The sequence below is a fragment of the Cryptotermes secundus genome, unplaced genomic scaffold (genome assembly GCF_002891405.2).
Source record: "Cryptotermes secundus unplaced genomic scaffold, Csec_1.0 scaffold678, whole genome shotgun sequence".
NCBI lineage: Eukaryota > Metazoa > Arthropoda > Insecta > Blattodea > Kalotermitidae > Cryptotermes > Cryptotermes secundus.
Window position 1 is genome coordinate 611,326 of NW_019742973.1, and position 15,863 is coordinate 627,188.

At 47.6% G+C, this 15,863-nt stretch overlaps 2 protein-coding genes across 2 annotated transcripts in view; one reads left to right on the forward strand and one right to left on the reverse strand.

Moving 5' to 3' along the window:
- LOC111873635 (homeobox protein B-H1) overlaps positions 1-6,986 on the reverse strand; it is a 30,044-nt gene extending 23,058 nt beyond the window's left edge. Inside the window, exon 1 of the mRNA XM_023868536.2 lies at positions 6,544-6,986. Coding sequence (XP_023724304.1) covers positions 6,544-6,844 — 301 coding nt within the window. The 5' untranslated portion in view covers positions 6,845-6,986. The remainder of the gene's footprint in view (positions 1-6,543) is intronic.
- The window catches only part of LOC111873638, a 130,876-nt gene that overhangs the window by 35,837 nt on the left and 79,176 nt on the right, over positions 1-15,863 (forward strand). The window lies entirely within an intron of this gene.

Genomic DNA, 15,863 nt, shown 5'->3' on the forward strand with positions numbered 1-15,863 from the left:
AGCGAGAGGACTTTCAGACTGTGCTGAGGGCAGCTGGAGAGACTGAAATCGCGCAAGCAAATATCCAAAATTGGCTTCAGCTGGATGAAGGAGGCCCTGGATTTCAGCTTCTGACAGAGCGAGAGGACTTTCAGACTGTGCTGAGGGCAGCTGGAGAGACTGAAACCGCGCAAGCAAATATCCAAGATTGGCTTGAGCTGGATGAAGGAGGCCCTGGATTTCAGCATCTGACAAAGCAAGAGGACTTTCAGACTGTGCTGAGGGCAGCTGGAGAGACTGAAACAGCGCAAGCAAATATCCAAGATTGGCTTGAGCTGGATCAAAGAAACCCTGGATTTCAGCTTCTGACAAAGCAAGTTATTGCAGCAATGATATATTTTTTTAAAATTTTCGTCAGCAGTACTTATATTATTAAACGTTTCTTTTGTTTTCTAAGTTTCTTTGTCTTTTACGGCTTTATTTTTCCTTTTTTGCTTCACCAATCCGGATTGTCGCTTAATCCTGATGACCTCCCAATTAATCTGAATTAGCGACGGGCTTACTATATGTGTTTTATGTGGTTCTCACAGTAAACAGCGGCTGTTTCCCTAAATGGCATTAACCGGTTGGGCTTTGTAGCGGAGACACACGGATTGTGTTTCCTGTGAGGTACGGACTGAACATTTAGATATTCTGATGAACTTGAAGGTTCACAGCAATGACATATACACGTATATTGCTTGTATGCGGATGTGTACAGCCTGCCAATCGTCCTACACAGCGGACGGTCTGTACGTGTCTCTTACCCCGTCACAGTGCCCATGTGCTGTAGTGTCCCAGCGTTTTGTCTCTTGTGAGCACTAAATTTGTGTCCGTGCCGGTGCGGAGCGCCGAGTGTTCTGTGGCCTTTGGCGTGGTGCCACGGCTGCTGCAGGCGGTTGCTTCGGCCCGCGTCGGCGCGTTGCAGCGGATTCGTCATTAGGCTATTTGATTCTTTCCAACGTCATTTTATCGAATGTACTTATTATCCACACTTAATGGATAGATTGTATAATTATTGGAGTTAAATAAAAAAAATTATCGAACCCGGTAATCCACAATCGTTACTATATGTATGATTGAGGCCCTATGTTACGAACCGGAAGGTCACAGATTCGATTCCCGATAAGGTCATTGAATTTTTCAATTGACCTAATCCTTCCAGCCGCACTATGGCCCTGGGGTCAACTCAGCCTCTAACAGAAATGAGTACCAAGAATCTTCTTGTGGATTAAAGGGCGGCCGGCGCGTAAGGCTGACAACCTCACCGCCATCTGTGAACCGATTGTCTACAAAATATGGGAACCTCGACGTCTCGCAACCGTATGGTTCTGCACGGCCTGTTACAGGGATAGCTTTACATTTTTTTACCACGTTCTTTAACAGACTAAAACTCTGCATTCTGCCCACGACGCAGTTTGCTTGTTTCGCATGGTTCTCGTAATAAACAGCGTTAACCGGTTGGTCACTTGTAAAGGAGAATTTTGAGTGTCCAGTTGCAGACAGAATTTGTACATATGGGCCTGTTATGCAGCCATGAGGAGCCACATCTTGTGTCTCTGCCAGCTTCACGCGTGTTACTGCCGGTTAGCTCCAGCCATTGGCGATTGGGGGCAGACGTTTGTTTCACCTAGCAGCATAAGGGAGCCACCTCGGGCGTTGCGATACCAGAGAAAATAGCGCTTAGCCAGCAGCGCATCATATTACATAAAAAGGTAAGGTTAAGCTATCCCTATAACAAACCATGAAGGTCCATAGAATTGTGAGAAGTCGAGGTTCCCACATTTTCTCTAGACAGTGGGCTCACAGATGGCCGTGATGTTCTCAGTCTTACGCGCCGGCCATCCTTTAACCACAGGAAGATTCCTGGTACTCATTTCTGTTAGAGGCTGAGTCCACCCCAGGGCCATAGTGCGGCTGGAAGGATTAGGTAAATTGAAAAAAAAAAAAAATACAGTGACCTCATCGGGACTTGAATCCGACATCTTCCGGCTTGTAGCATAGTGCCTCAACCAGTTACACTACCGCGTGCCCCTGCGTTATATGACATGGCAGACGAATTGTAAACGATCGGAAAGGAAATGGTAATGGGCTGTTCGCCTGGAATTGCTTGAGAAATGTGGAGAACACTGTCAGCCTGAATATCACGTGACCTGGCGTCACGAAGCACCGCTCATTGGTTCTGTTTTGGGGCGTATTGTCAGGTTGTGCTGTCATGTCCGCGTGTAACAGCTCGAACTGGGGATGTTACTAAACCCTGCGTGCCATGTTACAGTTTTTGTTTAAATCGAACAAGAACAAGAACAACAGCGGGCGTTACATGAAGACGTGGCTATTTCGGCCGCAGCCCGCGAAATGTTTATCGGAGCGAAAAAATGTTTGGAGCAGAAGCTGCGGTGAAAAAACGAGGCTCGGCAAATAATACGCGATGCACGGCGGGGGTACTTGTGCTGTGTCATCTCATAACTCGGCCTGCCAGTGTTCGTCAAAGTGTGCAGCTCTCAGACTAGTAGTGATAGAGCTAGCCACTATGTAAGATTTGAGGGTTTGCGCCATGTAGATATTGTATAAACCTACGTTTCGTAGGAACGTATCGCCTCCATCTTCAGGGTATTTAATAAAAGTCCACGATCGAGGAACCAGCGTGAGCAGCTGGCTGCAAACTGCACGCAGGAACTGTACGCATAGCGCCCTTTCAGAGTCCTCTCTATTTGAGAGAAATTCGCAGGGCTTACGGAAGAAGTACTCATATGTTCGGCGTGTGTAGCTCAGTGATGCGCGCAGAAGCACACGCAGTCTCTTATTGCTGTCATATTTTAACCAAAATTGGACTATGTCAGCATATTCTGATAAAGTCTAGTTGCTTCATGCGTGCATGTGGACGGAAGGGGCGCTTTGTGGCCGCGAACTCGCCTAAACATGCTTTGACGAAAATTCGATTCGCGAATGAATTCGCCAGAACTCTGGTGCTGTGTGCACACATTTCCTAGCGTGCTAACCCTTCAAACCCCAGCGGTAACTATATGTACCGCCCGCTTTAACACACTAAAACTGTGCATTCTGCCCACAGAGTGTATCTGTGTGTTCCGAACGGTTCTCATAATTAACAGCGGCTGTTTCCCTAAACAGCAGTAACCGGCTGGGCTTTGTAGCGGAGACGTAATGTTTCCTGTGAGGTACGGACTGGATTCTTATATATACTGCATTCTGCCCACAGAGTGTATCTGTGTGTTCCGTATGGTTCTCACAATAAACAGCGACTGTTTCCCTAAACAGCGTTAACCGATTGGGCTTTGTAGCGGAGACGTAATGTTTCCTGTGAGGTACGGACTGAATGTTTATATACGTATTATTTAGAAAAAGTCCTTCTTTACGGGGTTGATTTTAAAGTGGGCGTTGGTCCTTCGAACCCTTCGCTGCGCTGGTGTGGGCTTTGGACAGTACTGCCGATTTAAAATGAACAAAGTTTGGGAGCTCGTGGAGTTATACCCGCCACAGCTGCCTCTTACGCCAGCGTATCCTTCTATCATGGGGCTTCCCGCTGCCTCATCGGTGGAGCGCGCGCCTTGCTGTAATTCCCTGAAGGTGGAGGCACCAAATTCTCCAGAAAGGTTGGTAATTCTGTCATAATATACGGTGTTACATTGCAAGTCTTCAGTAATGTTCATTGTCACCGTTACGACAAGCTAAAATTTCTGTAAGAGATTTCTTGTTACCGTGTTGACATGGTGCCCCCAGTGGGGCTCTGTCACTCGCCAGATGAGTTGGACATTCTACATACGCTAACTGTTAGCTGGTAAGTGCGGCTGTAAATTCCCTTAGCAGCCGGTCCCGGAGGTTCACTTACAGAAACCCGCCACCATTTCACTTGAGGAAATTGTTCGTAAGATAGACATTAATGTTATCCTTCAGTCTCGTCCTTGGTTCGCAATGCTGGGAGCAGCGAGGCGCGAAAACGACGTCCGATTTAGGCCTACTCATTACAGGGTCGGACATGTAGGCTTGGTTTTCCTCAGAAGCGGCCGAGAGATGCTGGTTGGGGCCCAGCGGGAGATGACACTGCTCCGTATCGATCAATGGTTTACGCTACCCGCGTGCGTTAGCCGATTCATTGAATAGAAAAATGGCATGAGGCAGTGAAAGTTTAATATTAATTGGCGCGGTGTAACTTTCTACGGATTTGTAGCTATTCCTTTTCCAATTATGAGACGTTCTAATTATGTGAAAGTCGGTCCGAGCATTGTCTGCACAGAATGTAAGCTCAGAATGCGTTGCTTGCGGAGAAATTGCGGATAAGTCGCTCTGTGGGCTCGCTGTTGGAAGGAAAGTGAACAGCTGAAGGCCGGTATCAGCTGCAGAGGCTCCCTTATGTAATGTTACATGGCATGAGGATGCGATGGTGGTGGCCTATGGCGACTGCAGGGCTGAGAGAAACCTTAGGATGGTCGAAGCTCAAACCCCGCATCTTCCAATAGCCTGCTGCCCCCCCCCCCGGTCAAAGCCAGAAGCCAACCCCTGAATATTTGTAATGGTATGCAGGGCAGTTTGAGTGCAAGGAAGGATGTTTGAACTCACACTGCGTCAAATAAACAGCGAGAATTTCCTCTCAAGGGCTTGAGTACCTCCTCGGATGTCTGAATTTGCAATACGTCAAATAAACGGTGAGATAACAGGCCTTGAGCACTTTCCCTGGTGATTAAATTTATAGTGCCTCAAATAAACGGTGAGATGCACACCTTCCCGGATGTTTAAATTTACAGTACGTCAAATAAACAATGAGATAACAGGCCTTACACATCTTCTCCGATGTTTAAATTTACAGTGCCTCAAATAAACAATGAGATAACAGGCCTTACACACCTTGCCGTATGTATGAAATGACACCGCTTCAGATAAACAGTTCAGAGATAATTAAACTGCTTTAAACATACAAACTAGATTTACGTGCTCAAGAGTACACGTGTTCGAATTCCGTTGGTTTGCGCTTTGCCAAAACGTCTCTGAGGGAAAGTAACGCTATGAGTAGGCAGCCCCGTGTGTTCAGTGCAATCCCCGGTTCCCGCCGTGGACTGGGGATAGGCGTACCTACCAAACACAGGCGGGACTTACCAGCAAAACCACATGGCCTATTGGGACATGTAGCGCGCATAAAGGAAATGAGAAATGCACGCGAAATTTCAGTGCAAATATCTGACAGGAGGGGAGACCGAGACATTGTACCTAAACAAATTCCGTATGAGGCCTGGATTCATCTGGCTCGGGGCAGGACCGGGTGGCACGCTGTTGTGAACACGGTCATGAGACCTCGGTTTCCATTAGAGGCGGGAATGTTTGACCAGCTGAGGGACTATAAGGAGTCTTCTCCATGTAGTCGCTTAGTTCCCAGCGAGTTGTGGGGTCAGTGACACTCTAGAAACGGGCTCAATTTGTTTCTGAAGGATGAGAAGCGATATGAACCTAACTGCGAGGAAGCGGAGAATTAAGCGACCACAATGATACGTTTCCTAGCAACCAGAATACAGTAATTGTTATGTGCCAACTGCAGAGAGCGGCTAATTTATTGCACACCTCCTGAATGATATGACCGAGATATATTGTTTAGAAACACGGACCATTTTTAGTTATTCTAATAATAGGCCTAGCCTATATAAAGTCAAGTTTCGTGATTAAGCCCACACTGTGTGTGTGCTGCTAACAATGGAAATTAGAAGATCGCGTGGAAACACGAAAGCAAAATGATACATTTGTTTTGTAACTCTAGCTCAGCATGGAAAGGGTTAACGGCAACATATCAACTAATTCACACATAGCAAGAGTAGGCTTCTGTACCTTGTCAGGGCCGCTGTAGCGCGAACACATAAGATTGATTGCTTAAAAACCTAGCAACCGGGCATTTAGTCCTCACATACTGTTACGGGCGGGTTCTGGAGCCATCTTGCTGACTACGGACGCTTTTGGCACCGTCTTGCTGACTAGGGACGGTGTCTAGCGCCGGTTTACCGCGCAATAACTAGGTCTGACACCGTCTGGCTGACTAGGGACGATGTCTAGCGCCGTTTTACCTGACAATAACTAGGACTGGTACGGTCTTACTGACTAGGGATGGTGTCTAGCGGCGTATTGCTGACTAGATACGGTGTCTAGCAGCGTTCTACCGCATAATAATTATGTCTGGCACCGTTTTGCTGACTAGGGACGGTGTCTAGCATTATTTTACCGCATAAGAACCAGGTCTGGTGCCGTCTTGCCTACTACGGACGGCGTCTAGCACTGTTTTACCGCATAATAATTAGGCCTGGCACCGTCTTGCTGACTAGAGACGGCGTCTAGCACCGTTTTACCGCATAATAACTAGGCCTGGCACCGTCTGGCTGACTAGGGACAATGTCTAGTGCCGTTTCACCGCACACTAACAAGATCTGGCACGGTCTTACTGACTAGGGACGGCGTCCAGCACCGTTTTACCGCACACTACGAGTAACTAGGCCGTACTGACAAAAGACCTGGTCTCACGGAGAGACTCACCGTTGGAGCAGACGCTGGAGGTCTCCCCCGGCAGCCCACTGTCCGTGCCGCTCTCGTGCCCGTCGCTGTCCTCTCCTCGGCAGTGCAGCGAGAGGTCTCGCGGGCCCTCGCTGCTGGAGGCCGGCGAACTGCAGGGTGAGCGCGGCCCGCTCGACAGGATGTCCGTTATCATGAAGCGAGACCTCGTGGTCTGGTGGTGATGCGGGGAGGCGTCCTGCTTGCCGCTGCTGATAGTCATATCGTCGACCGTCATTCCCCCCGCACCACCCCGTCCCGTGCTGGGCTCCAGCACGATCACCATCCGACACACGTCACTCGCGCATCACCACGACTCGCCCGCCTTTGCCTGAATCACCACTTGACAGCTAAACAGACCGACACTAGGTTCCTGCGACGCGCACTGCCCTCGCTCAACTCAGCGACTGATCTCGCCGCCCGCGCGACCGTCGCGCCTCTGGCGGCCATCTTGCGAGCTCGGCCCATCCTCGGGCGGAAGTGACCAATCGCGCTCCACGGGCCCCAGCCGACCAATCGCCGGCCGTGAGCGGTGGGGCGTGTCTAATTGATTTGTGTGACGTCACCGATGCGCCTAACCATTAAAGAATGCGGTGCAGTTAAGACGCCCCTCCCACCGGGCGCAATCACGGGGAAATCTGTGCCGCGCAGTGTTATGATGATAAGTTGCTTCTTTAAAGGAAACATGAGATCTCGGTGGAGATGTAATGATAATATTAAAATGCATCTTANAAGGGAAAACATGAGATCTCGGTGGAGATGTAATGATAATATTAAAATGCATCTTAGACTGGATAAGGGAAAACATGAGATCTCGGTGGAGATGTAATGATAATATTAAAATGCATCTTAGACTGGATTCATCTGGCTCAGGATAGGGACCAGTAACACAAACTCAGAAGGCGGGAATTTACTCATGATAGTTGTTTCACTTATCCTTCAGCTCTGAAGATGGAGACGATATGTTCCTCCGAAACGTTTATTGACTTTCACCAGACTAAACAGCGTTATATCCCAGAGGACTCAACTCTTCATGGTGATTGCTGTGAGATCGTGGAGAGCAGGTACCGCAACTGTCAGCTTATTCTCTGCTGCCTCCTGTCTCACGGCCGTCGCTATCGCTATGTGTTAGTAGTGTTACCTTTATTCAGTAACAAACCTTGTGAATAAACCTTGAAACTGAATAAAGAAATGAATTAATTTCCACCTATAACATCGGTATAGGATAGTGAATGTGCATGCAGAATTTCGATGAGGAAACCCCACCGAATGAAGGAGTAATATGCAACGTAACTTTCATCTTATCTCGTCCCTGTTTCGTATCGCCGCCCGCAACACAGAACAAAGAAGGCAGAAATATTTATGAAATTGTTTCAGTATGATTACCAGTATGTACGGCTGTCGAGCTAGAGGTTCTCGTTGTTTTCAATTTGATTGTTGGTCACCCTGTGAAGGGGCCGCGTCCAGCCGGGGCTGGTACGAAGTGATTGAGACCCAGTCTGTACGGCGGCACTCAGACGACGCTCTTGTGGGCGTCGAGCCATTGGCGTTAAGTTAGACCGCCAGTTGCAAAATGTAGGAATTGTGCGTTGCAGCGACCATGGGATCCAGTTCGCTCGTCACGCCTGCCAGCCATCGCGGAAACGGACACCTGTGCAGTTCCCGAAACGTCTGCAGAGAGTCGAGAAACCAGTAACCTCCAAGTGCGGTCACCAGAACTCTGCAGCCAGCTCAGTCACATTGTCGTCACGGTGACTCAGTTTGGTCCCAGCACGCCTTCATATGTTAACAACATTCCATCTACGACTGGGTCTCTCAAGTAGTCCTACTCTCTCTGAACAAGGACGACATATGGGGCCCATGAATGTCTGTACGTGCTACATGTCCAACACACCTCAGGAGACACTGAGCTGTTCTGTCCCATGGTTTTGTGTAGTGGGAGACCCGGGTTTACCCCCGTGCAGAACAAGGCTGTAGAGTCGTAGTCGGCTGAGAGTAGGCTCCTGAGTCTACACGCGTTCATTGTTTCTCTGCTGTCACTGATATAAGGCTCCTGAGTCTACACGCGTTCCTTGCGGCCCTGATGTCACTGATATAAGGCTCCCGAGTCTACATGCGTTCCTTGCGCCCCTGGTGTCACTGATATAAGGCTCCTGAGTCTACATGCGTTCCTTGCGGCCCTGATGTCACTGATATAAGGCTCCCAAGTCTACACGCGTTCCTTGCGGCCCTGCTGTCACTGATATAATCCTGAGTCTACACGCGTTCCTTGCTGCCCTGATGTCACTGATATGGGCACCCAGCCCCATGGAGGATACGCTTGTCTCCGTGGAAGAGACTCAGCTGCAACAAGCTTCTTCTGTGTTTACCTTTCGATTCGATTTTCCGTTGTCTGAGGTGTGTGTAATTTTCACGGCTTTTCGGAAATGAATGCAGGTGTTCCCCGCCCTAAATGTTGTGTGCGCTTATGTGGAGGCTGGCCAGTGTCCAACATACTGTCCGAGTTAGCGAGCAGCAACACAGCAGCTGGCTAGCATGGGAACGCGTACCCTCGCCAGACCCAACCATCGTGACCAGTTCCGAACGTTATTTAATTACACGGGAAGTGTGAGCGAGATTAGCATCGGGCGGCTAATCATAGCTTAACTGTGGACACAATGGGCCAATTTGCAAAGCAAACATGCTTCTTGTTGGCCTGACTGCCTCTTGGCACTTCTCGAGGCGTCACTGTATCACTGGCGGTCGAGACAAGTGTAGCAAGTCTGGTGGCCAATATATGCTCCTGTATTTATCATGTACGGTGATATCATTGCCACTGCGGCGTTTCTTTTAGTTTAGTTTGATAAATGCTTAGGTTATAGCCCAGGCTGTTAGTCACCGGCGGTCTGCGTTCGAGCCCAGGTCAGGTCATGTTGGATTTGTGGTAGACAGATTGGCAGTGAGACAGGTTTTCCTCAGAGTATTTCGGTTTCCCCTACCAATTCTCATTACACCAAGTGTTACATGCTCATCTATCATCCGGGCTGGTGCAATAGGCCAGTAGTGGCCAACGTACAAAGCGGACTCAGTCTCACCCCACCCCAAGAAATTAAAAAATAAAAAATAGGTTGCGTTAAGTTAAGCACAGGTGGGATAAACCCGATACAAGGTACCACATTTGGAGGTGCGACTCCATGTAGGCCCTCACATTCCACAGTTATACTCCTCTGGAGAGTTGGGGCGCGCACTTAATTTCGCGATGAATTCCGTGACTCGTTTAGCTTTATTCATTGTGGCCCGTGACGCTAGTTAATTATTATAAAATAATTTGACAACACCGTCCAGTGTGACTCGGTATATATTTACATGTTTCGGTCAGTTGTGCCCCAATACACAAGGGCAGAGAAACAACTTGACAACAACACAGATCATATAAAAAGGGGGAAACAACGCTACCCGGACCTCAGAGGACGGTAAATGACACCCCAATATGAAGAACGTTAATAATACATTATTTACTTAAACAGCTATTTAACGTTAATAATTGAAAATGTGTATACAACACTTTAAGCTTATGTACTGTGATCTATGTAATAGCAGTTCCTAACATGTTGCTTTCTGACCGAAACATGCAAATATATACTGAGTCACACTGGACGGAGTTGCCAAATTTTCCTATAATAATTAGTGAATCGTATTACGAAATATGGTAATTGAGGCACGAAAGCAGGAAGGTTGTGTTCGTTGTTTTTTAAACATGGCGGCGGAGCGCAATACTGAGGCTGCAGCCAACGGCTTGTGCCGTATTCAGCTGACAGTTACTGGCAGCCAGTGTTCAGGAAGGCTGCTAGCACGTTGTTTCCGGTGCCACTTGATTCCAATCGACATGCTGTTCCTTTTGTCCGCCTGTACGAATACAGCGCGTGCAGGCTCTTCACAGAACTTCTTGCAAGGATGTTTGGTCCACTTTGAGGCTTGGGATCGGGAGGTCCGCGGCCGAATTAATGAAGCTGCGACAGCGTGTGATTACAGCGAGACGCTGTGTCTAGCCGCTTGCGTTATCATTACGCAGAGATGGAGCACCTGGCTTGCACAGGTCTGCCAGAAAACATCCGGCGGAAAATAGTTGCTTGAGGAACTGTGCTGCTAGCCGAAGGTCGCGGGTTCGATTTCCGATGAAGTCATTGCAGTTTTCAATTGACCTAATCCTTCCAGCCGCACTATGGCGCTGGGGTCTACTCAGTCTCTAACAGAAATGAGTACAAGAAATCTTCCTGATAGCCTCACCGCCATCCGTGTGTCAGTTGTCTAGAAAATGTGGGAGCCTCGACGTCTCACTGACCTATGGGCCTCCACGGCCTGTTTTTCTGTCACATCTGATGCACGGAGATGGGCTGACACACGACGTTACCGTTATATTAGCATTTCTTGCTCTGTATCAAATGAAAGCTTGAGATGGATGTCAGGAGAATACGCTGAAGGAATGTGACTAGATTTAGAGTACGATGAAATTGTCGGCTTTTGTATTCGTGGTGCTGAACCTGTGGGTGAAAGCGGGTGATTGTCTCATGTTTTCCGGACGGTCGCCGCCCGCCTGGACCTGTTCACGAACCTATAATGACTTTAATGAACAACTTATTCGTGCCATGGTGCAGTACACATCCCAGTGGTTAAGTTTGTCCTTCTCTGATCTTGAAAATAACGACACACGATGAGAAAGCGGGGGCCATTATATGCGATTAGCGGTAGAGGCCTCGGCAAACTTGCAGTACCTGCCCTTGCAGCGCTGTTCCCGCTGTCCTGCGCGCCGTGTCGGCAAGGGACCTGCAGTTTGCGGCGGCCTGTGGCCCCTCAGCAAAGTGCTCGTTTCATTATTTTAATTCAGGAACATGTCATTACTGTGTAATGGCCAGGGGATGGATACGGCGTAATTACGGGACCGATGCAGCCAATCCGAGGGATGCTCTCTCAGCGGAATGGCCCCGCATTGGCTGGTCGTGTCCACCGACCAGAGGGATGTACAGCTCTTCCACCCAGTTCAGTTGCTCTCCTCACACGCAGCTTCATCACCGCATCAACAAAATCATACCACTGACGTTTGCCTCGGTGCTACTTTGACCGCTGCACCTTCGCACCTGCTCGCATGTTTCGTTGCCCTGATCCTAAGGGCCATACTTTGTGCAACCCTGAGAGGCACGCACGAAGCAAGGACAATAAATTGGTACTTGTCGGAGGTAGCAATTTGAGTGAGATGTTGATCTTCCAACTCGCGTATTACAAATCGTGATGGGGCTCCACCCCCACCAATCATGCTCTTGTACGCCATCTTGGGCATTCCTCTGTAATTTCACATGTGTGGGCAAATTCTCGGCCGCGGGCCCCGCAATTTCCATATCTCATTTACGCCATTTTACTTTGCGGTTTCATTTCCCACGCTCCGAGTTCATCTTCCTCTGCCCACTGTGCCAAGTTTGGTTAAAATCGACTTACAGTTCGGAAGGTTTTGCTCCCTGCTCGACATTGAATATGTTTACTAATTACGTAAGGGCTTAGCTGTGAAACGGTAACCCAGTTTACCACCCCCATTGCCAGTTCAGTGGACTCCGGTCCAAAGTTTCGCAAAGTCTTCAGAATAAATGAGTCGAAGCTTCTGAGAGGGCACGGTAATGAACGTTCGGGAAGTTCCTGAGTAGCTGCACGACGTTGGTTGATTTTTTATTTTGGAAGTCCTTCGCGATAAATTCAGCAGTCGTCTCTCTGTCATCAGCTGTCGTCAGTTCATGCAGAAGAGCTTGAAACCTGTATTTCGTGTTCTTTCATTGTTAGGTATTAAGATTGAATTTTGAGTATGGTGAGTGGAGCTTCAATCCCTTGACCTTTTGCAGAATGAATTTGAGGAGGAGAAAGTGCGTCATTTTGTTACAAGATTGCCAGACCTCTGCGCTCGTCCTTCTGATAAGAGCAGTATGAAAGTGAAAAAGTTAGGATGGCTAGAAGCACTGGCTTGAGACAGCCTCTGCGGGGATTTGATTTCCGGAATTGCATAATTTAGAAATGTAATTTGGTGGGCTTTGAGCCAGAGGTGTTTATTTTTCTTGAATCTAAATTACGAGGTCTGCTTAAAGTTCTTATGTTCAGTCCGTACCTCACAGGAAACATTACGTCTCCGCTACAAAGCCCAACCGGTTACTGCTGTTTAGGGAAACAGCCGCTGTTTACTGTGAGAACCACACGGAACACACAGATACACTCTGTGGGCAGAATGCAGTATATATAAGAATTCAGTTCGCACCTCTCAGGAAACATTACATCTCCGCTACAAAGCCCAACCGGTTACTGCTGTTTAGGGAAACAGCCGCTGTTTACTGTGAGAACCACACGGAACACACAGATACACTCTCTGAGGAAAATGCAGAGTTCTGTCGAGATAGTGTCCAGAAATTTGCCTGTAATGACTGAGGATAATCACTAAATGCCTCAGTAAGTGTGGGCGGTGTCCAGGCCGAGTGTCGATCCGAAGACCTCCTAGAAGTGAGAGCGACATATTCAGTAGATTTCTTCTGAATAATGAAGTGGCAGGGATGTAGGTGGAAATGGTCGTGGCCTGTTGCTTCAGGCATGCCTGGACCTCCGACTGTAGAGCTGCTATGTTGCTATGGCAACGTGATCATTACTGACAAGTATCGAGGTTGAGAGAAAGCTTGCAGGAAGCGTTCCCACCGCCCAGACGTCATTAAGGGCCTATAGGCCAAATAAATTCGTATGAATGCAGTTAGACAATGTGGCATTAAACGACATGTCATTTGTGGTTCCGGGATCCACTGCACGCACTTCCGGCCGCCCCCCCCCCCCTCCCGCTTTGTGTCTGCTCTCTCGGCACCCAACTCCGCACAGCAGAGGAAGCTGACAGTCGCTCACATACACAAGAAGTACCCCTCGCTCTATGGAACCCGAAGGTTCATTATCTTGTTCACAACAGCCTGTCGATCGGCCCTATGCTGTTTCAGTATTATGTCCTATCCACGCTTGAGTTTCCTAAAAATTCTATCCCTCTCAGATTTTCTGGTTAAACTCACTCTCATGCGTGCTACATGCCCGTCAGTCTCACAATCCCTCATTTATTGATCCTAATAATATACTCGTATATTGAACAAAACACGTTTTGAACCTTCTCATAATACACCACATGCTTTAAAATTAAAAAAGAACTCTGCATTCTGCCCACAGAGTGTATCTGTATGTTCCATATGGTTCTCACGGTAAACAGCGGCTGTTTCCCTAAACAGCAGTAACCGGTTGGGCTTTGTAGCGGAGACGTAATGTTTCCTATGAGGTACGGACTGAATTCTTATATATACTGCATTCTGCCCACAAAGTATATCTGTGTGTTCCGTACGGTTCTCACAGTAAACAGCGGCTGTTTCCCTAAACAGCAGTAACCGGCTGGGCTTTGTAGCGGAGACGTAATGTTTCCTGTGAGGTACGGACTGAATTCTTATATATACTGCATTCTGCCCACAGAGTGTATCTGTGTGTTCCATACAGTTCTCACAATAAACAGCGGCTGTTTCCCTACACAGCAGTAACCGGCTGGGCTTTGTAGTGGAGACGTGGTGTATATATAGGAATGAGGTTAGCCGCCACACAACAGATATACTCACTGCTACATGTAGCTACTTCTACATTCCTGCTACATGTTTCGGCCGTACAAGGCCATCATAAGGATGGAATAAGAATATGCACAGTTACTGAGCTACCGATATGGATCCGTATCAGTGCAACGTACCGTATTATATACTAACATAACATTTTTTGCCTCAAGTTGGTGTTATAATTAAAGTAGAAGGTACAAAATAAGATAAGTGATAAAATATAGAAATATACCCTATATCGAGGTTTATAAAGTGCTGAATATATTATGGAATATTAGAAACATTTTTAAAAGTTTTGAAAAGATGTGTTTAAAGAATTTAGTACGGGAGGTTAAGAAATCTGTATGCCAACTTAAATACTAAGTTTCTAGTGCTACAGTGTAGACATTGGACATGTGTGTCGCTTGGTGATCTCTGTGTAGAGGCTCTCTACGTAGTAAGCCCGGTCGTGGAGCCCAGAGACAAGTTTCTATGATATACGGGCTGTTAATGTGTGGTATATTGGGTGTGCAATTTTCACGATGTGTTTCGTCGTATGATCGTTACAGTAAGGCGTATGCGTTTCTTGTCTGTGTTCTACAATGTTTTTTTTTTTTGGGGGGGGGGGAAGTCAGCAGCATGGCATTTCAGGTTCGAGCATGCAAGTTACCCGAAACCTGAGCAGTGCTCATTAGTCTGGGTGTCCACAATAGGATCTTTCAGTTCTTCTAAATATTCTTAGCGCATAGGTAGCACAGGGAGTACACTATGTCCTCATAAAAACCAACCAGGGAAACATATGCCCTTGTGAGAATCATGCGAAACAGAGGAGTACACTGTGTGAGCAGGTGGTACATATAGTAACCAGTGTGTTTTAAATGGTTAATTGATCCCCTCCGCGTCGTTTTGGAGCAGATTAATTTACTGATTACTGACATCCTGTCAGCATGAGACGCCTGTTTATGCTAATCGATCGTTAGCACCTAACCGGCAGTGCTACAACACTCCGAGGTTTGATTTATTCTTTGTTCTGCCGGAGCTGAGAAGTGGAGATGCTTATCTTGACTAAAGAGAAAAGAGCTCTCAGGGTAATGGCGGCTCAACACGCGACGGAAACAATTAGAGTCGGTATCGCAGGAAGCTGCAACGTTGGCCCGCGATGTTCACTTCTTTAAAAACTGTGTGTTTTACATGCGAAACGGCTGTTCAAATATTCCTTTGTTTTCGGGGCACGCGATGAAATTCGTTATGTCCGAGTCCTTGTACTTCGATACTTACTGGTTCGAATCTGGTCATGTTTCATCATGGCCATTATCCTTGTGAATAAACAAGCGTAGCTTTGTTCTGCTCGTTATGGTGCAGTGGCGGATCTAAGCCACATCTGCTGATATATCGCATGGAAGCATGAGAATTCGTCTGATCGAAAATTGGGGCTACTGTCAGCGACAGATTTCCTGATCGAGAGCTGTAGCTGCTGACAGGATCATCACATTTCGTGATGGAGAGCTGTAGCTGCCGACAGGATCATCACATTTCATGATCGAGAGCTATAACTGCTGACAGGATCATCACATTTCGTAATCGAGAGCTGTAGCTGCTGACAGCAATAGATTTCCTGATGGAGAGCTGTAGCTGCTGACAGCGACAGATTTCCTGATCGAGAGCTGTAGCTGCTGACAGCGACAGATTTCCTGA